We start from the raw sequence: 20,988 nt of genomic DNA, 5'->3' as shown, positions 1-20,988 counted from the left end.
AATGTCAGCGGTAGAGTTTCCTGTTAGAAGAATGTTTCAGTAAAAAGTATTGTTATTAGCCCAGAGGGTTAGGGACCTAAGGGAGATGGGGAAGAGGATCGAGAGGATGGCAAGAGAAGAAAGGCAGAGAGAGGAAGAGGGAAGTGAGGGACATTTAGTAACAAAGGGTCGTAGCCTATGGACTATTTCGGGAGCACAGAGGCCCCCTTTGCGTTTTTTTACCTGAAGCTCTACTTGTCCCCACTCCACCCCCCTTATCTCATCCTAAATATGCAAATGTCTTTGCATTTAACCTTATTATAGTGCCACCAAACACCCCACACAGAACTGCAGGTGCCTCATTAGCAACATTTGTGTGAATTCAGTGATAAAATGCTGGGTAGAACTAGATAAAATTAACTTATCCCCGGGAGAGAAAAGCTGGAAGCTTCTGAGTAACTGACTGCATCTTTTTGAGAAAAAGATTCATAAAATCCAAGAACCGAAAGCTACGTGGGCTCTCAAGTGGTCCAACATTCTGCCTCCTGAACTATTATTTTTGTTGCTACTGCTAACGTACATTAAGAGCTTACAATATGCAAAGCAGGAACTTCTTCTTAATTGATTTTCTTATAATTACCCCAATGTTTAGCATTGTCTAAGACCTTGCAGTGATAATTGTAGTAATAATAGTATAGGAGGAAGGAGAACAACCGAAGTGGAAGAGGAGAGAGGCATACAGCAGTCCGAATAAAATCCAAACCATAATGAGGACAAGTTAAATTAAACTTTCAAAAATACCAACAGTAAAATACATTAATTAGACACCACTTGGAAGGGGCAGTCTTTGTGTATCTTTCTGTACTATCCCTCTTACGCTTGAAGATTACTGTTATACTTCAGAGCGTATTCTGAAATTCAATTACCCATCAGGAGACTAGCCATATGGCTAACCTGAACTTCTCATGCTATAATTTATTTTCCATTTCCTTGGTTCTGTTCTCTGTGGAGATGGAAAACACCTCTAAGCAATCTGTAATATTGAGGGCTAAGACCTTGGCAAATCATCGGATTGTCTCTGTTGCTGAATTGTATTTTCCAAGCTCTTAGTACAGTGGTCTGCACACAGTAAGCGCTCAATAAATACTATCGAATGAATGAATGAACTGAATATCTGGGAGAGTATAATAGAGTTAAACACCATACTGTCCCTCAGGAAGTTTATATCTTATTACCTGACCTTCTCTCTATTTTCTATACGGATCCTTTACCTTCCTGGTACGCCACCCCATCAGCTTCTTTAGCCATTGAGAATTTCTATTTTTTAGAGCCTTCTGAAATAGAACCTATGTCTAGCCAAAGGAATGAAGACTCTGGGATAGCTATGATATGGTGTTGAAGTAAATGAGGAGCTCCTTGCAGACAGGGAATGTGTCTAGCAACTCTGTTGTATTCTCCCAAGTGTTTAGTATAGCGCTCTGCACGTAATCAGCACTCGATACATACCACTGGTCGATTAATAGAAAGATGATGATGACCCACCATCCTCTCAGTTTCCTAGGATTGGAACCAGAAAAAATGACCTCTAGTTGCCCCAGGAAAAGTCTGTGGCAGAGTTCAACAGGGGGATAAAAAGAATGCCAAAAGCCGGAGTCTTGCAGGTGTTTGAGAGATCACAGGCCTGGGAGTCAGAAGGTCATGGAATCTAATCCCAGCTCTGCCACTTATCTGCTGTGTGACCTTGGGCAAATCACTTAACTTCTCTGGGCTTCAGTTACCTCATCTGTAAAATGGGGATTGAAGATTGTGAGCCCCCATGTGGGACAAGGATCTGTCTACCCTGATTACCTTGTTTCTATCCCAACGCTGAGAACAGTGCTTGACACATAGTAAGCGCTTAACAAATAGCATTAATATTATTATTATTATTATCATTAATAATAATAAAGCCATCTAAGTTTGGACAGCATTCCAGAAGCCCAAAAGTACATCGTGGATTCTGATGAAGTTTCTCATAGATTTAAAATGGATCCTTATTTCCAAGACCGGAATAGGCTCGGTTTTTGCAGTGAAAACCAAGACAAAGAAATACACTCCAGTCTTGAAAAGGAGGAGACATTTTAAAATCAGCATTTGAACCTTCCTTTCTCTAGAGTCTGTGAAGGAAGCTTGTCAGTAGGGTGATAACTCATCAACCAGGCAGCCAGGAGTCTGAGCCTTTGAATTTGTTTCCAGTTATTAATAATGTTTCATTGCACTGCAAATTCACCTCAATTAACTTGCTAGCATGCCCCGTGTTTACTGATCTTGAAGTTATTTTTTCAACTGCTGTGAAATTGTGTAACTTTATAACACTGAGTCCATTGCAGTGCTGGTGATGTACCTAAAATAGTGAAACACCAAAGCCCAAGAGAGGTTCGCAGAGAGATGGGAGAGTTAAGTGGGGCTGGGAAATTATCATAAACCCTATCCAGGCCACCAGAAAAGGTGCATGATTAGGAAATAAGAATTGGGCTTTTACCTTTGTCATTTAACATCTGTGAGTGCTTGTTGTTTCTTTACCTGTCTGCTACTGGCTGCTGGGCCCTGCAGACGGGTAATCGTGGGATTTGTTAAACACTTACTTTGTGCCAAGCATTATTCTAAGCACCAAGAGTGATACAAGATAATCAGGTCAGACATAGTCCCTGTCCCAACTGGGCTCACAGTCTAAGTAGGAGGGAGAACAGGTATGTAATCCCTATTTTACAGATGAGGAAACTGAGGCAGAGAGAAGCAGAATGATTTGCTCTAGGTCACACAGCAGGCAAATGACAGAGCTGGGATTAGAACCCAGGTCCTCTGACTCGCAGGCCTTTGTGCTTCCTATCAGGCCATGCTGCTTTCCATTTTGGTTTTGAGGCGCTACACCCACTTTATTATTTTTTTTAAATATTCCAAGGCAAATTCCAAATTTCCCTCAGGCCACTGAGCTCACACCAGTCTCACACTGGGTTGTCTTGCGATGTAAAATCTAGGTTGTGCTGGACACAAGAAGAGAGTAGTATTTATTTTGGACTTGAGAAGAGCCACCAGTCCCAAGGAATGTTGCTCTTTGTAAAAGACCGCTTTCCCAGTACTTTCCTTTTGGGTATGGCAAAGTAGAGGGGGAGTCATGTTGAAAGGACTGACGTTTTAGGTGGCGAAGCCAGGGTGAAAAATGCTCTCTATGTAGTTGTTCTCTAATCAGTGCTATGTTTTCAGCATCCAATCTAGACTCTCGAAGTCTAAGACCAGTGAAAAGTATGCATTTCTCGACCGGTTTTGCGTGAGCCGGGAACATGGAATGAAATATATTTCTTGCCTCCGGAAGCCTCACTGAAAGGACTCAATCCTGCAGGCTCATGTATTCATATGCCTCTTGCTGTCTTCCACAGACGTCACTGATACAAGAAACTGGGAACGAGAAAATTCCCGAGCACAGCAGGAAGCGTCTAGTCCTTCAGCCTTACACCGCGTTACGTGGGGAGTCTGTGAAACGGAAAGCGATCTCACGTATGGAGAAGTGGAGCAGCGGCTAGATTTGCTTCAAGAACAGCTCAACAGGTAGGAGTTGCTTCATAAGTGAGGGTAATATGAATTGCCTAGTAGGTCTAAAGTTAGCATGTCCTCCGGCAGCAGGACTAGCGTCAAAGGCGGGGAGTCGAAAGATGCTATCAGAAACTTTCAAACGTAAATGCGAAGAACCAACACAGCCAGAGAGTGAGTCCTACCCAAATCCTTCCCCTACCTCTAACCCACTTTCAAAAATGCCCCTTGGTGGTGTTCCTTTATCTTCTGGAACTTTACAGAAACTGATTTTTGAGGGTTCCTCCCCTGATACCCATTTTTCAGGTGGGACGCAGATTGTGAGGGAATGCCCCCAAATAAATCCACACTTCCATGCTCTCAGCCCTTTCTGGCACCTATTCTTTCTGTTCCATTCTTAGAAAAGGGGATTTTAAAAGAACTTTGAAATAGTTTGAAAGCACTGGTTCGACTGACTCTCTTAAAACCCGGGGGGGGTTTATCTTGAGCAAATCTGACTTCTGGACACAGGAACCTTATTCTAATATTATCACCTCACCTCTCCCATGGAAGAGGTGCCATCATTTCCATGGTCAAAACGTTGCCTTTATAAGTTACCTGGTCTAATCCCTTGATGAATAATTGACACCCTTTCCTATGGGGACCTGGTGGCTCAGCTGCACACTTTATAGGAGCTATAATTGTTGATAAGCTGTTTGGGGTATTTAGTCATACAGTATAACTTGCCATGTAATTTAATTTAATTTCTTCCTTCGGGGAAGTCTGCATCCTGTTAGTTTTCTCAGCCGGCATTTGACTGCGACAGGTACAGATTCAGGATTTTAAGCCTCTATCTAGACGAGGGCCACACTGCTTTGGGGAGAAACAAATGGGGCCAGTCCTGGAGGATGCTTTCTTAGCAGCAGAACTGGTGAATATGGGACAGGGCAGAAGAGTGATGCCAGAGGACATTTTGGGGAAGCGAAGTAGTATGTTTATTGCCGGGGAGAGGAATCTTCCAGCTAATCATGCCAATTAGATTGTAATGCCTTTGAAGACAGGAACCATATCTTCTGTTTTATTGTATGCCCTCAAGTGCTTACTGCAGTGCTCTGCACAGAGTTGATGCTCAGTTAATGCGGGTGATGATGATTTGCTGATCCCTCCCAGGCCCGTGCTCTATCCATTAGGCCTTTCTGCTTCTCAACTGCCGTTCCAACCGTTTGATCATTAGACTAGGGAGAAAGCATTTAGGAGGCAAATCCCCAAGAATGCCTGGAGCCCCTGGCCTCCCAGAGGAATAGTCAAGATAAGTTGACTATGTAAAAGTTGATAAGTTAAGGGCTCATCGACTCCTAAGCATTCAAAAGGGAATGTCAAAGGTTGAGATGGAGGCTGGGAAAGACAAGAGAACATAAAAAGCCCGGGAATGTTTTGCAGGCATTAGCTGAAGGATCATAATACAAGTTCAGTTAGCACAGTTTTGCTGGCACATAATGATACACCTTGTTAGCAAAAAATGAAAAGATTTGTAAAAACAGGTCTTTTTTGTTTAAACTTGAAAATGGCGAGCACAGGGAATTCTTTTTGAAGACAGAGCTTTATGACTTGATCCACTAAGTACTACAGAAGCTTCAACCCGACGGTAGCCAAATCCAATGGCCACTACTCCATCCTAATCCTCCTTGACCTTTCTTCTGCCTTCTACACTGCGGACCATCCGCTTCTCCTGGAAATACTATCTAACTTTGGCTTCACCGACACTATCCTCTCCGGTTGTCCTCCTACCTCTTTGACCGCTCCTTCTCAGTCTCTATCACAGCCTCCTCCTCTGCCTCCCACCCTCTTAACTGTGGGAATCCCTCAAGGTTCAGTTCTGGGTGCCCTTCTATTCTGTATCTACTCTCACAGCTTCAACTATCATCTCTACATGGATGATTCCCAAATGTACCTCTCCAGCCCTGACCTCATTCCTTCTCTCCAGTCTTGCATTTCCTCTTGCTTCCGGGACATCTCTATCTGAATGTCCCACCAACACCTCTAACTTAACGTGTCCTAAACAGAGCACCTCGTCTTTCCACCCAAACCCTGTCCTCTCCATGACTTTCCTGTCACTGTAAGCAGCGTCACCATCCTCCCTGTCTCACTAGTCCATAAACCTTGGCATTATCCTTGACTCATCTGTCTCATAGAAGCAGTGTGGTTTAGTGGAAAGAACACGGGCTTTGGAGTCAGAGGTCATGGGTTCTAATCCCGGCTTTTCCATTTGTCAGCAGTGTGACTTTGAGCTAGTTACTTCACTTCTCTGGGCCTCAGTTACCTCATCTGTAAAATGGGGATGAAGACTGTGAGCCCCGCGTGGGACAACCTGATTACCTTGTATCTACCCCAGTGCTTAGAACAGTGCTTGGCACATAGTAAGTGCTTAACAAATAATGATGGTATACATTCAACCTGTCACGAAATCCTGTCGAATTTACGTCTCTAGAATCCAAGCTACCACACAGATCCAAGCACTCGTTATTTCCCATCTAGACTACTGCATCAGCCTCCTCGCCGACTTCCCCACATCCTACCTCTCCTCTCTCCAGGACATACTTCACTCTACTACCCAGATCATTTTTTCTGAAAAAAATTCGTCTCAATTTCATCACCCCTCAGAAAGCTTCAGTGTTTGCCCATCCACCTCCTCATTAAATAGAAACTCCTTGCTATCGGCTTTAAGGCACTCAATCAGATCTCTCCCCCCTACCTTATCTCACTGACCTCCTACTACAATCCAATCTGCACATTCCGCTCCTCTAACACCAGTCTACTCTCTGTACCTCAGTTTTGTCTATCCCACCTCCAGCCTCTTGTCTACGTTCTTCTTCGGACATGGAACTCCTTCCTCCTAAGTATCTGATGGTCCAGACTGTCCAATAATTATTGAACTAATGTACTATTCCTCCTCTCCCTAATCTATTTTAATGTCTGTTTCCCCCTGTAGACTCTCAGCTCTTTATGGGCAGGGATCACATCTACCAACTCTGTATTTTACTGTCCCAAGCACGTAGTAGAGTGCTGCAGAGCTTCTCATGAAAGATAATGGAAAATATCTTCCATTATGATAATAGGTATGGTTGTTTTTTTCTAAAATTACAAACATTTGCTCACTAAACACCTATGGAGACCTGTTAGTGCTTCACCCAAACCATTACATTGATCCTCTACCCACTACCAGTTCTTCAGGGGCATGTTCATATAGCGAAGGGTAACATGGTGCCTAGCCTTAGCAAGAGGAGATATAGCAGATGTAGCCAAGGGAGAATCATGCTCGCTGCTACTCCTGCCAGCAATACATTAGTAACAGTAGGTTCAAAATCCCCCACGTTTTAGTGCAGCTTTTGATGCTTTGAAACGGAATTACGCATTTCTTCATTTCCTCACCCCTCTACCCCCGCCCAAAAGACTCATTCTCTGTCCTTGGTCCCTGAATCAGCTGAAGGATACAGAAGGTCCTCAATAATATCCTGCTTATCTAGCAGCTGTGTCCTCCAGGCACAGCTACCGTCAGTGACTCAGAGTAGGGCAGAGATAGACCTAATTTTAAAGCGTGATATTTCCTGGGGTGGGAAAAAGAGCTAAAAATGTGAAGCCAGGGAAAAGGGCTAAAAGGAGGAGGTCATCGGGGAATCAGTTCAGCTGGAGGTTAGTAGTAATAGTCCAGGACTGCCCCAAATAAAAAGGCGGCTGGAAAGAAACAGAGTACTCTGACCGTGTTCTTCAAGCCCCTGGCACTGGGGAAAACTTGACTTAAAGCGATTTTATGATCACTTTATAGAGTCCTATAGAGCCGGCCTTAGCACTTGATCTGAAGAGCGTAATCATTTGGTAGGATGGTTCACTTTCAAATACAAAACTCTTTGCTATTTTTCTACCAGGTACAAAAAAAACCTGAATTTATTTCTACCCGGTCAATCCAGATTCTTTAAAAAAAAAAAAATTCTCTCTGTTTCTGCATGCCCCGTACCCTGCCAGCGTGTCACTTTAACAAATAGCCAAAAGTGGTTTCAAAGTATTGGTTACTTTCTGGCTGATTGTTCATATATTAGTATCTGATTTTGTCAGGGAAGCCTCAGTCTGGTTCATTCATTCATTCATTCAATAGTATTTATTGAGCGCTTACTATGTGCAGAGCACTGTACTAAGCGCTTGGGATGAACAAGTCGGCAACAGATAGAGACAGTCCCTGCCGTTGGACGGGCTTACGGTCTAATCGGGGGAGACGGACAGACAAGAACAATGGCACTAAACAGCGTCAAGGGGAAGAACATCTCGTAAAAACAATGGCAACTAAATAGAATCAAGGCGATGTACAATTCATTAACAAAATAAATAGGGTAACGAAAATATATACAGTTGAGCGGACGGGTACAGTGCTGTGGGGATGGGAAGGGAGAGGTGGAGGAGCAGAGGGAAAAGGGGAAAATGAGGCTTTAGCTGCGGAGAGGTAAAGGGGGGATGGCAGAGGGAGTAGAGGGGGAAGAGGAGCTCAGTCTGGGAAGGCCTCTTGGAGGAGGTGATTTTTAAGTAAGGTTTTGAAGAGGGAAAGAGAATCAGTTTGGCGGAGGTGAGGAGGGAGGGCGTTCCAGGACCGCGGGAGGACGTGACCCAGGGGTCGACGGCGGGATAGGCGAGACCGAGGGACGGCGAGGAGGTGGGCGGCAGAGGAGCGGAGCGTGCGGGGTGGGCGGTAGAAAGAGAGAAGGGAGGAGAGGTAGGAAGGGGCAAGGTGATGGAGAGCCTTGAAGCCTAGAGTGAGGAGTTTTTGTTTGGAGCGGAGGTCGATAGGCAACCACTGGAGTTGTTTAAGAAGGGGAGTGACATGCCCAGATCGTTTCTGCAGGAAGATGAGCCGGGCAGCGGAGTGAAGAATAGACCGGAGCGGGGCGAGAGAGGAGGAAGGGAGGTCAGAGAGAAGGCTGACACAGTAGTCTAGCCGGGATATAACGAGAGCCCGTAATAGTAAGGTAGCCGTTTGGGTGGAGAGGAAAGGGCAGATCTTGGCGATATTGTAGAGGTGAAACCGGCAGGTCTTGGTAACGGATAGGATGTGTGGGGTGAACGAGAGGGACGAGTCAAGGATGACACCGAGATTGCGGGCCTGCGGGACGGGAAGGATGGTCGTGCCATCCACGGTGATGGAGAAGTCTGGGAGCGGACCGGGCTTGGGAGGGAAGATGAGGAGCTCAGTCTTGCTCATGTTGAGTTTTAGGTGGCGGGCAGACATCCAGGTGGAGACGTCCCAGAGGCAGGAGGAGATGCGAGCCTGAAGGGAGGGGGAGAGGACAGGGGCGGAGATGTAGATCTGCGTGTCATCTGCGTAGAGATGGTAGTCAAAGCCGTGAGAGCGGATGAGTTCACCGAGGGAGTGAGTGTAAATGGAGAACAGAAGAGGGCCAAGAACTGACCCTTGAGGAACTCCAACAGTTAAAGGATGGGAGGGGGAGGAGGCTCCAGCGTAGGAGACCGAGAATGATCGGCCAGAGAGGTAAGAGGAGAACCAGGAGAGGACAGAGTCCGTGAAGCCAAGGTGAGATAAGGTACGGAGGAGGAGGGGATGGTCGACAGTGTCAAAGGCAGCAGAGAGGTCAAGGAGGATCAGAATGGAGTAGGAGCCATTGGATTTGGCAAGAAGGAGGTCATGGGTGACCTTAGAGAGAGCAGTCTCGGTAGAGTGGAGGGGACGGAAGCCAGATTGGAGGGGGTCTAGGAGAGAATGGGAGTACTTCCCGACTTGATTTTGTGTCACCTGGGTTATCACTGCCACAATGATCTGAGCTAAAAATGTAGATGCTAGAACTGGTTAGTTACTTTCAAATACCTGAGATGTTAATTCTCGTCTAGGAGTAGATGCAAAAGTCATGTCAAATCTATCGTTTCTCCTAAATAGTCAGTTCTGGCATCACATGTGTCATTATACATTTGGCTGGAATATGTTCACAAAATTAGATCGAGTTCTTTCAACAACACATGTCAGGCCAGATACAGTGTGATGTAATTTCAGGAGAAACAGTGGTACACATGTGTACAACATTAGACACAGCATGTGTACTATAACACAGTTTCTCCTGAACGCAGGCATCTTCAAGAACTCAACTTACCTGTCACAGGAGCACAATCTGTACCTCAGTGTACTTTCCTGAGACCTAGCTTAGCATGTTCTCTGACTTTGGTTCTACAACTGTGCTTAATTCCCAACTGTATATTCTCTCCCAGAGTTTAGTACAGTGCTCTGCACACAGTAAGCGCTCAGTAAATGGGATTGAATGAATGAATGCACACAGTAAGCACTAAATATGTACTATTACTCTTATTACAACTAAAGTTCATTCATTCATTCAATAGTATTTATTGAGCGCTTACATGTGCAGAGCACAACACTGTAATAAGCGCTTGGAATGTACAATTCGGCAACAGATAGAGACAATCCCTGCCCAATGACGGGCTCACAAAGTTGTTTGGGTTTAGAACATTAAAGGAAACGGATTCATTTTGATTCAAGTAGACCTTGAGCCTAAAATAGAAACCTGAAAAAGTATTTTTCCACTCTCCCACTTGATGAATGGTGAGTTCTGATGGGTACCCACTTATTTAATTATCTCCTAACTGCTTGGACTATCTGAAATAGCTTCAGTTTGATAGCAGTTCGGTTCAGATAACTGGTATTTGGGTTGTAGGCTTTCCAAGACGTATGGAGTTTTAGAAGTTGGAAAAGGAGAAAATCTCAAATGACTAGCCTCTTTGAATCAATCAATCAATCAATCGATTAATGGTATTTATAGAGCACTTTACCAAGCACTTGAGAAAGAGTACAATATAACTGAGTTGGTAGACGGGATCCTGCTTTTCAAGAAGCAGTGGTTTTGTCTTCTACTTCTGCTGTCCCCTCCACACACACTGCTCTGCACACACCAGAAGCTCCATAAATATTACTGATGGAGGAAGAAAGCACAGATTTTTGACAAAAGATTTGAGTTTCACTGCAAAGAAAAGTCCGGCAAAGTGAAAATATCCCACATTTTTTTTTTCATGTTTACTTGTCTGTTTCAAGTCCGAGACTAAATTCATTCAGACCGATCAATGAAAGTGAAGTTTAAAACAGACAGCAGAAATTAGCTCCTTGCCACAAAGCCCCCCCCCCTTTTTTTTTCCATTTTTCTAGTAGAAATAAGGCCGAGCAAGGTGATACATGAAGCATTTAAATACATCTCCTCAAAAGACAGGAGCTAATGTTTAGTTTGTGTAGTAATCGTCATAAAAGTATTTATTAAGCGCTTTCTGTGTGCAGAGCACTCTACTGAGTGCTGGGAGATAATATATAGATGGAAATTAAACAAGTCCCTGTCTCTGTCAATCTAAAAGTATAAGTGGGGAACAAGGATTAGAGATAGACACATGAGGAGTAAAGAGACATTAAAACACAAACAAACAGATACACAAAATAGGCACTAAGTCTCGGTGGGGACGGAAAGAGTCCACGAGTACATGGGAGCAGTTTTCATCCCCAGTCCAGTGTGCACAGAGCATACCAGGAAAAGGGATCCTTGGTGGCAGGAGGTAAGGCATCCTAAAAACCCTTCTATTTTTAGTAGGTGGTTAACATCCAGAGGAAGAAGATTCAGACTGATTGTATTTTGTAATTTCCCCTAAATTTTAATGAGAAATAAATTAAGAGTCCATTTGGGTATTTATGAGCTGTGGAAAAATTAATCTGATTAGTGCCTGAAAACCAGATGGGTCATAAATACAAGGTCCCATACAGGTTTCACTCTAGATCTTCACCAGTGAGTCCTTTGATCTGGAAAATCATTTAAGACCCAGAAGGGCGAAAGAGGACATTTTGAGGAATCACTCCCTGGCTAATCCTGCAGGGCTGTAGCTTGAGAAGTTGTTCCTATTCCTTTGAACCTGGGCATTTTCAGCTCTTTTTAGTGTAGGGGGAACCTCAGGGTTATAGAAATACAATATACAAAGAAACAGTCAAATGGGGAATGGGATTTGTTTATCCTTCCTTGGTTTTCCAAAGAGCTGAGTAAAATCGAATGATTTAAGCAGGACATTGTGAGTACAAAGGAAAACAGATCTGAGACTGTCTCGAGAAGAGAGACAGTCTCAATGCCTGCTACCTCCTAAACAAAAGTGGTTTAAAAAACCCATTATGATTGTTAACTTTCCGTGCTATTTTACTGAGCACATTTCCTAGGTTTCTCTTTACGGCCAAATCCTTCTTCCTAAGTGAGTGAATCTAGGCAAACGTGTAGCCGGTAAGAGGCTAACGGTAAAGCTCATATGTCTCAGAGCTGCCCCTCCTGTTCTTTTCTGCCGCAGATCTCCTATTCTGCTAAAAGTATAGAGAGAGTAATATCTCCGGAGCTTCTAGTGACCCGCCGAACTAATTGGGACCGAGTATAATTAAGACGATGAGAAGTCCAGGTGATGGCATTAACCTAATATCTGTCATTACTGTAGGCTGGAATCACAAATGACTGCTGATATTCACGCCATCCTGCAGCTACTGCAGCGGCAAGCTACCGTAATCCCCCCAGCTTACAATATGGTAACGGCAAGCGCAGAATGTCAAAGACCAACTCTCAGAGTGATGAGGACTCGTCATCCCGTAGCTTCTATTAAAACAGACAGAAGTTTCAGTCCGACATCACACGTAAGTACTGTACTTGGAGCAAACTGTAGAGACAACAGCTCTCAGGACATAATTGCAATTGCCTTGCTACTGAACTTCCGGATCTGCCATATTTTGGGGACTATGCCCCAGATATATCAGCAGTGGTCATTCACTGTGAAGCATGAAATTCTCAAAGTTTAACTACCGTTGCCGTAACGAGTGAACGAGTTCTAGATTATGATGAACTCAGACTAGTCCTAAACCTTTCTTTAGCAGTCTCAGAAAATCGGGGCTAGGCTCTTTAAGCAATGAGGCTAACAGTATACAAAAGGCAACATTAAATGGTGGAAAGTTTGTGTAGCATTTTGAGGATGGGAGAGTTGGGATTTAGCGGTTTTTGTTTTGTTTTCCCCAGAGAACTGATGGAGCCTTTTTTCATATTAAATTTTGGTTAAGTTGACCCTCCATTTCCTTCACTGACTCCTAGCCCTCTATCACTTTGAATTTTGAGTTTCAATTAACTTGAAATCAGCTGAAATGGATGTTTGATGGATATCAGTTCTGCTTCAATGTGTTTATCTAGAACAAGGTGAGAGCTAGGACCCAGAGAGAGAAAAGGAACGCTGAGAGGGTCCCAGGGACTCAACTTACCCAGGTTGGTAGTTCGTTGGTGGGAGCAGCAGTCGAGAGCTAGGGGAGGAATGGAAATCCGGCTTTTTCCTGCACTGCCTCCATTTGGCCTTTAAGATCTAGAGACCACTGGCCTTGCGGGGCATAGGGAAGGAGAGGAGTGAAGAGTCCTTCCTGACTATGAGCTCGTTGTTGGCAGGGAACTAACTCTGTTATACTGTTATATCGTATTCTCCCAAGTGCTTAGGACAGTGCTGTGCACAGAGTAGGCAATCAAATATAATTGATCGATTGACTGAAGAGGGTGTAAGACTAATGGGGAGGAATGTGGCAATAAATGTGATTGATTGAACGAATCAGAGACAGAGCCTTCTAGACACAAAGCTACCACTTTCCTGCTGTATGACTGTGTGCAAGTCACAACTTTTCTGTGCCTCAGTTTCTGCATCTGTAAAATGGGGAAAACACAGCTCTCGCTCCCTCTTAGATTGCGACTCCCATGTGGGACAAGGACTGAGGTCAATCTGATTATCCTTGTATCTACTTCAGTCCTTGAAACTAAGGAACTGATAATCCAGCATGATTATTGAGATCTGTGGTTTAGGGAGTCACTCTGATCAAGAAAAACTTGCCCAGTTCTGCCAGATTTCTGGACTTAACAAGGAATCATTTTGGACACACTTAGAATAATATTCCGACTTTCTTTTTTCCACGACAATAGGAGACAATTAGGAAGATAATTATAATTAATAATAATTATGGTATTTGTTAAGCACTTTCTATATGCCAGGCACTATACTAAGCGCTGGGGAGGATAAAAACCAAATCGGGTTGGACACCGTCCCACAGTCGATTTACAGATGAAGAAATGAGGCCCTGAGAAGTTAAGTGGCCTGCCCAAGGCCACACAGCAGACAAGTGGCGGAACCTGGATTGGAACCCATGTCTTTCTGACTCTCAGGCCTGTGTTCTATCCACTAGATCAAACGGCTGGGTTGTGTGAAAAACCAAATTTAAGGAGGGAAAGATGATTCTAACCCATTCGATTTTCTCAAACGATGTGTTATACGGTTTGAAATGACGGTGGATGGTTTCATTACCTAGATGTTAGCAAACTTTTTGTTGAGTCCGCTTCCTTTCTCTCCTTTCTCCCAGGGCCCGGAATTCCTAGACCTTGAGAAATCGAAACTTAAATCCAAAGAATCCCTCTCCAGTGGGGTGCATCTGAACACAGCCTCGGAGGACAACTTGGCTTCTCTTTTAGAACAAGAACATGACCGGTCTTTAGAGTTTCACCCTCGGCATTGTAAAACTTACCTTCACCCAATTAGGCACCCTTCTTTGCCTGATTCTTCCCTAAGCACTATAGGAATCTTGGGTCTCCATAGGCATGTTTCTGATCCTGGTCTTCCTGGAAAATGATCATTTTATACTATTTACTTCACATAAAATGTAAGTGCTTTTAATGGCTGTTTTCCTTTTTGTATTTAAATCCTCTATACTTGACTCAGGGGCTAACAAGGTACCATTATATGCAAAAGTACTGTATATTTTCCTAAATTGAAGCTTATAAGGTAACGTTGAGCAGTTAGGATGTAAATATACATAAGAACTCTTACGTTCCAAATGTTAAAACTGCCAGCATCACAAGGCACCTTATATTTTTTATTTTTTTTAAAAACACATGCATGTTCAGAAACTCCAGTTTAAGTTGCATGGAGATAATCATTTACTGCTTTCACTGAAATGGTGTTTAATTGTGCAATTGCCTTCCAAGCAAATAGAGGCCAGAAAACGAGCATGCTCACAGACAGGACTCAGGATTTCTTAAAGTCTCCTGAAGTTCACATCACAAAAGTTGCTGTTATCCTTCGGCATCAGTCTCTCTATTGTCAACTGCAGTTATTTCACGGCTTAGTTAAAGCTGTGCTAAAATGCCTTGCCGAGCATCACCTCCTCTAAGTGAATGGAAGCAGGTCGGTTTCTTAACGGGCCAAAGCACAACGTGACCACGCTGAAAGTACCCTCCCTGATTGCCTCTGGCGGCCATATTAATGGACTCGTTTCCAGTGGCAGGAGTTTCCTGGAACTCAAAAGAACAAGAATCGACAGACTTACTTTGTCTCTCCTCTTCCCCCTCCGCCCCAAAATCGTTAGTAGCAACTCTGGATGAGTAATTCTAGCACTGGAAAAACACACCGATACTAAATGCAAGTGCACTTGAGTGCATGATGCCCATTGTCAACATTGTGGCTAAAAAACAGCGTATTTTTCTTTCTCTATAAAAGGAAAGCAAACACTTTTGTAGCACATTCTTTAAAAATGCACTGTAAGTGAATTCAGTCATTAGCACCTGCAATATATAGTTGGGATAATACGGAAAATGTATTCCTGGTTTTTGGAATGAAAGTACCAAGAACTGTATAACTAACTTTAGTTTTGTTTTGTTTTTTTTGTTAGTGATTTAGTTTTTCAGTCATTTTTTCACTGTCCAGATATGGAAATGTGAGACATATGTATAAGCCTACAAATTTATTTCTAGCTCTTCTTGCAGGAGAGAAGATACCATCTTGTTCCATAACAGTAAGCTTTTTTGTTGCCCAAATTTGAATACCAAACTCATTCCAGGCTTGATATACAGTAATCAACCAATCAAGACAGAGCTATATGAGATAGATGATAGATAGATAGATAGATAGATAGATAGATAGATAGATAGATAGATAGATAGATAGATAGATGATAGATGGAAACCAGGGGTGCGTCCTTGCACAAATCTGCATTCAGGAAATCCGGGGCTGTCATACTTGCTTGTTCCAATGCCACGTACTTGAGCACAAACACTTCTGACAGTGCATTGCGCTACATCCAAACAGAACCCCTAAATTCCCCAACTTGCTAGCCAAAATACATAGTAAAAACATGTCTTTATGGCAGACCTGTGTGTATTTCTATTTCATTTTATTCTAAGGCTTTAAGTGTTGAGGCTGTTTGAGAAGAGAAATAACCCAATGTTGTGAATTTCGAACCACGGACCTGGAATTTCATGGCTTGAACTCTTGGGAAAAAAATGATTCAAAATCGGGGAAGGATCTCATCTCAGATGATTGCAACAGGCTGGATCTGGATGAGGCGGGTTTATGTGAAGTAATTTTTTCCACTGTATGTGTGATTTGCATTGTAACTAGTTAAGTAGCCATATGCCCACGCTAGTCCAGGGTGGCTTGATTGACAGCATGCTGGGATTACCCCTCTTCCACCTTGCCCAGAGTCTGACACTGAAGGAGATTCACACCACTTTTGGCATCAGGTAAAGAGGTTTGAAGGTTTGAAGTCTGGAAGTGCAGACTGTCTGGCGATCAGATGGCAGTCCTGACCTCCGAATGTTTGAATCAGGCTCAGGGTTGCAACTAGGGTTAGACGGCAGCCCACTCTTAGTGTCCTTTGTGGTTCCACAGGAGGCTTTTCTCGTAGATGAGGCTGTTAATCTTAGAGAGGTGGCTTGCTTGACCCTGCGGAATGAATTCCATCTTACCTACGTTTCTTTGGAAGGGGTAACCTCGTGCCGTCTTGACTGCTTGGTAAAATCACAAATGGGCATTTTGCACCCCTCTGTAGTATTGAACCCACTGGGGTTTTAGAAACAGGTGATGCTGGAAGGTGACATGAAAACCCCTTAAATAACACATGCGAATAATGTTATTTTAGCTTTCGGTTAATTGCTCATCAGAGACCAGAAGGGAGAACTACCTTCTTGTCAGGAAAGATGGGCTATATCATGCTGGTTAGGGCTTTTCAGGGCTGTTTGCAGACAGCGAATGTTTCCTGGGTCAAGGAGTCATTTTCCTTCCATATGATTGTGTGTTGGGGATTATCCTCAGGAAGCTTGTGTAGATTTTTGCCGATCTATTCGGCTATTCATCCTTGAGATTAGAGGCTGGAGCAGCAGCCGCAGAGCTAGAAAGATGGAATTTACTTGATCGAGTTGAAATTTTAAACCCAAAGTAAAGGGATGTGAGTTTGGGTAAACCGAAATCAATATGCATATCACTGGCAACCTAGGAAAACTGCACCCACGGCTAGCTCAAGGATAATGTTTGATGGGTGGCTGTCATCAGATGCATGGCATAGTGGAAAGTGCGTGGACCTGGGAGTCAGAAGGGCATGGGTTCTAATCCTGGCTCCGCCACCTGTGTGCTCTGAGACTTTGGACGAGTCACTTCACTTCTCTGGGCCTCAGTTACCTCAACTGTCAAATGGGGATTGAGACTGTGAGCCCCATGTAGGACAGGGACTTTCCAACCCTATTTGCCTGTATCCACCCCAACATTTAATACAATGCCTGGCACATAGTAAGCGCTTAGAAAATACCATAATTAATTATTATGATTATCTTCCTTTATAAAAAATAATGAAATGAACAGTTCCTCTCAGAAGTTACCACTATTGAATAGCTCCAAATTTTGAAAAGTGACATTAAATTGGAGTCTAGAATGGATTCCAAAGTGACTTTGATCGATTCATCAAATCGCTCTATCTCCAGAGGGTTTCCTTAAAGACAAAGGGAAGGAACACAAATTCAGGGCAGAGAAAAATCTGGCAATTATAGTCATCTGTAACTGAAACATGAATCAGAAATATAGTGTGTTTTTTTTTTAATCTGTGGTATTCCTGGGTTTGACATAACCAAAGCTGATAGGCATCTTTCATGCTCTACATCCAGTTCTTTAATACGGTGTTTTTTATTCTGCATTTTAGATAGAATGCTGTTAGGGAACCATGCAGCGTGGTATCGGACGAAACAGTCGTGCACATGATCCTGGAGTGCATATACTGTGGTGCATTTTCCTTTATGCAAAATGTATGTCAGGAATGTAACCTCCCTTACAGGCTTTTGAAGAACTAGGTGTGCTGGGCCAGGCCATGAGCTTCTATTGAGGTGTCGTCCTTTGATGAGGGCAGAGGAGAAACTAGAAAGGGTCCAAGGAAGAGCACCAAAAAATTAGATGCATGAAAGATTCAAGAGATGGGTAATGGGATTTATGAGGAAAGGCTACCTCAATGTATTATTTCATTCTCCCAGGAATAAGTACCTACAAGAATATGAAATAATTATAAGGAGGATGTTGACCAATTGCCCTCCACCTTAAGATGACAAACCTATGGGAAATGGGCTAAAATTGCCAGGAGATTGTTGGTAATAGGCTGGCATTTATTGATTATATATTGAATGAAGACAGACACATGGGACATGTGGGATTTCCTTTTCTGGAAACCTCCCAAGTCAGGTAGGCAACAACCTTTTTGGATGCTTTAGTCATTAACCTGCCTCTAAATACTAGATGTCCTCAGTGACCCCCTTCAGGCTTTTTCTCTTTCTCCTCTACGATTCTCTGATTCTGATGATTTTTCATGCATACACTGTGCCTTCTATTTGAGACCTAGGGTGACTAAACTGAAGAGGAATCCAGTTAGGGCTGCAGCTACAACAAACCCGCTTGCACTCTAACTGCATATGACCATGTTCAGAACCAGTAGCTGATATGCATTTTAAGGGCAGAATTGTTTTAGTGCAATCGTTTTCTCATATTACTCAGCTCCAAACCATCCATCTTCCAAATTTTGCGATCAAACATGCGCTGGATGTGCATTCAGGTGTGTGTCCTACAGAATGTGTTCTACTTCTTGTTGAGAACATAGAGATGTAAGAAAATAGTTTGGCCATTTTGGGTTTATAGCAATGGTTCGCCCAGCCCACTTGTCTGTCTCTGATAGTGGCAACAAAGGAACCAAGTGATCTAATTCTTTTCACTCTTCCCTGTCGTACTCCTGTCCCTCTAGTCACTCTTAATGGCCCACTCATCCGAGAATTTAAACAAACCTCACTGGTTTTGCAAGGGATTAGCGGGAGTGGGAGAAAGCAGCCAAGCTATACCACCTTCCGTAATTTAGCCATATAGCGTATGTCATCCGTATTGGGTTCCTAGGGTTTTACTCATTTATTCCCGCACATGTCCTCGGGAGCCTCAGACAGGAGAATCTACACACCTGCAAAGAGAAAACAATCTATTTGCCTCCCCCCAACCCTTATTCCATTTGAAGCAAGTTTGGAATTGATTCAAGTAGAAAAATCACCCTCTATCTGGCAACTGCTTGCGCTATCTTCCCTGCTCTCAAAGGTTGGCAGTGTTGCCGACAAGACATGCCTGCTCTCGCTCCTCTTCACAGTGCAACCTGTGCCTCTAATACACAAGAGAAAGGGCAAGAAGCACATTAAAATGACCCTTCCCTCCTTATACGCCCACCCACGTGTCCTAAAAAGGTTTAGCCTAGTCTCATCCTGCTTACGGACATCAGTCGATGGTATTTACTGAGCGCTTACTGCGTGTAGAGTGCCGTATGGAGTTGGGAGAGTCCAGCAGAGTCAGTAGACCTGATTCCTACCTACGAGTAGTTCTGCACTCAGGCAAGGTTAGTATTTCTATTAACAATGATGAATAATGACATATAGTGTTAATATTCCACCCCCTTCCTTGAGCACGACTGCTTTGCAGGTTGGCTAGTCTGCATACTGTTTTGTTGGATGGGCTCTGAAGAAGTCTAGCCAATGGCTCCCACTGGACGGCCATCCCCTCACCACATCCTTTCCTACCTGGAACTCTGGGAGAAGCTCCCCAAAAACAAGGCTTATGAAAAAATGCCCCCAAGAGCCAGGCAGAGCGGGGAGGGATGGCACCTGTTTCTGGGAGGGGTCGTTGTCATCTCTTTTACCCATATTCAGTATTCCAACAGCAATAGACATGTCCATAGCGTGACTGAAATTGTTCTTAATGTTGTGCTCGCTACTGGTTCGCTTATTCCACTTGTCAGGTCGACACCTTTGGCATCAGCTTTCCTAGGGCCATTTTACATTTTGTATGTTTAAAAATATAAACTGAAAACATGCCACGGTAATAGTAAAAGTTACAAATGACTGCTGTTGTAGATCCAGTGACAAACTCACTTAATGATTATTTTACCTCCAAATTATCCCTTTGATTGAACAGAATAAGTTACAAATACAAATATTCAGGCACTTTCGCGTATTTATAGCTGTCATACGAGTCAATATAGCCACGTCTAAATACTAAAATAATCGTGAAACATCATTACATTGCCAAGGAATAACATTTTAAAATCACCCAAGTTGTTTGTGGAAATTTCCACACATTTCTGTATTTACCTCATTAAAAGCTACTGGAATCAGTAATGAACCTGCATTTTAGAAGCATGTCTGCGTAAGTCCATGTAAAAATCTGTATTGACACTCAGAGTGTGTTTTGTTTGCCTTGGTGTATGCATCTTGTTTTGCTGTTCTTTTTACTTAGTCTATTTCTGTTTTATTCAACTGTTCTGGATTTGTGGAATTTTATCCTGATTTAAAATTTTCACTTGGAGTTATTACTGTTCACTCATGTATTCTAACAAGGTTAACCAATAGTATTTTTATTTTCACGATACTTTTATCTGGAAAAAAATTTGACGCTAGTTAATCTTATTATCCGATGAGCAATAAGGCATAAGGCACATCTTAGCGATATTTATAATAATTTCAATTCACTGCACCTTTGTCCAAAGATTAAGGTGCCTAAAACTTCTCAAATTTTCCACACCAACTCTCTGACTTAAAGAGAGTTATTAAGCAAAGTTTCTGCTTGGAAATGTATATTTAGAGTCTTACCGGTAAGATGTGACCCTATCTGTCTTCAGAATAATGGGAGAATTAAGTTTATATGGGGCCAAATTAATGTGAACTTCAATTTAATGGTGAGATCTGTCTCTCTGCAACCAATCCCTGCAGAGTTGAGTGAGCAAAAAAGAGAGAAATGAGCCACAATGAATATCAAAAGGAAATTTAAAGCCCAATAAAGTCTTGCATTTGCAAGGACTATTCTCAAAATTGATTTCAGTCACTACAGAAAGAAAAACACCTCACTACTTTTTGTGATCTTAGTAGTAAATACTGTGGAATGTTTAAGAGGTAATGATTTACCAAAATACATTATGCCATTCCCTGTCTTGAGTCATACATGTAGCATGAAATCGACTTTTGAAATAATTTTTATGTCTGCAGAAATATTTATTTTTTAGCAAATACTCTTCAAAGATTGTTATGCGGTATTGAC

General features: G+C 42.9%; 1 protein-coding gene across 5 annotated transcripts in view; it reads left to right on the top strand.

The window, feature by feature from the left end:
• The window catches only part of KCNH7 (potassium voltage-gated channel subfamily H member 7), a 312,948-nt gene extending 297,694 nt beyond the window's left edge, over window positions 1-15,254 (top strand). For all 5 annotated transcript variants that reach the window (XM_029072537.2, XM_029072536.2, XM_029072538.2 and 2 more), the window contains 3 exons: window positions 3,396-3,564; window positions 12,040-12,232; window positions 13,979-15,254. In XM_029072537.2, coding sequence (XP_028928370.1) covers window positions 3,396-3,564; window positions 12,040-12,232; window positions 13,979-14,245 — 629 coding nt within the window. In that variant the 3' untranslated portion in view covers window positions 14,246-15,254. The remainder of the gene's footprint in view (window positions 1-3,395; window positions 3,565-12,039; window positions 12,233-13,978) is intronic.
• Window positions 15,255-20,988: the final 5,734 nt, after the last annotated feature.

Source organism: Ornithorhynchus anatinus, chromosome 9 (genome assembly GCF_004115215.2).
Source record: "Ornithorhynchus anatinus isolate Pmale09 chromosome 9, mOrnAna1.pri.v4, whole genome shotgun sequence".
Lineage (NCBI taxonomy): Eukaryota > Metazoa > Chordata > Mammalia > Monotremata > Ornithorhynchidae > Ornithorhynchus > Ornithorhynchus anatinus.
Note: the sequence above shows the minus strand (reverse complement) of the source record. Positions and strands in the feature narration are given on the sequence as shown.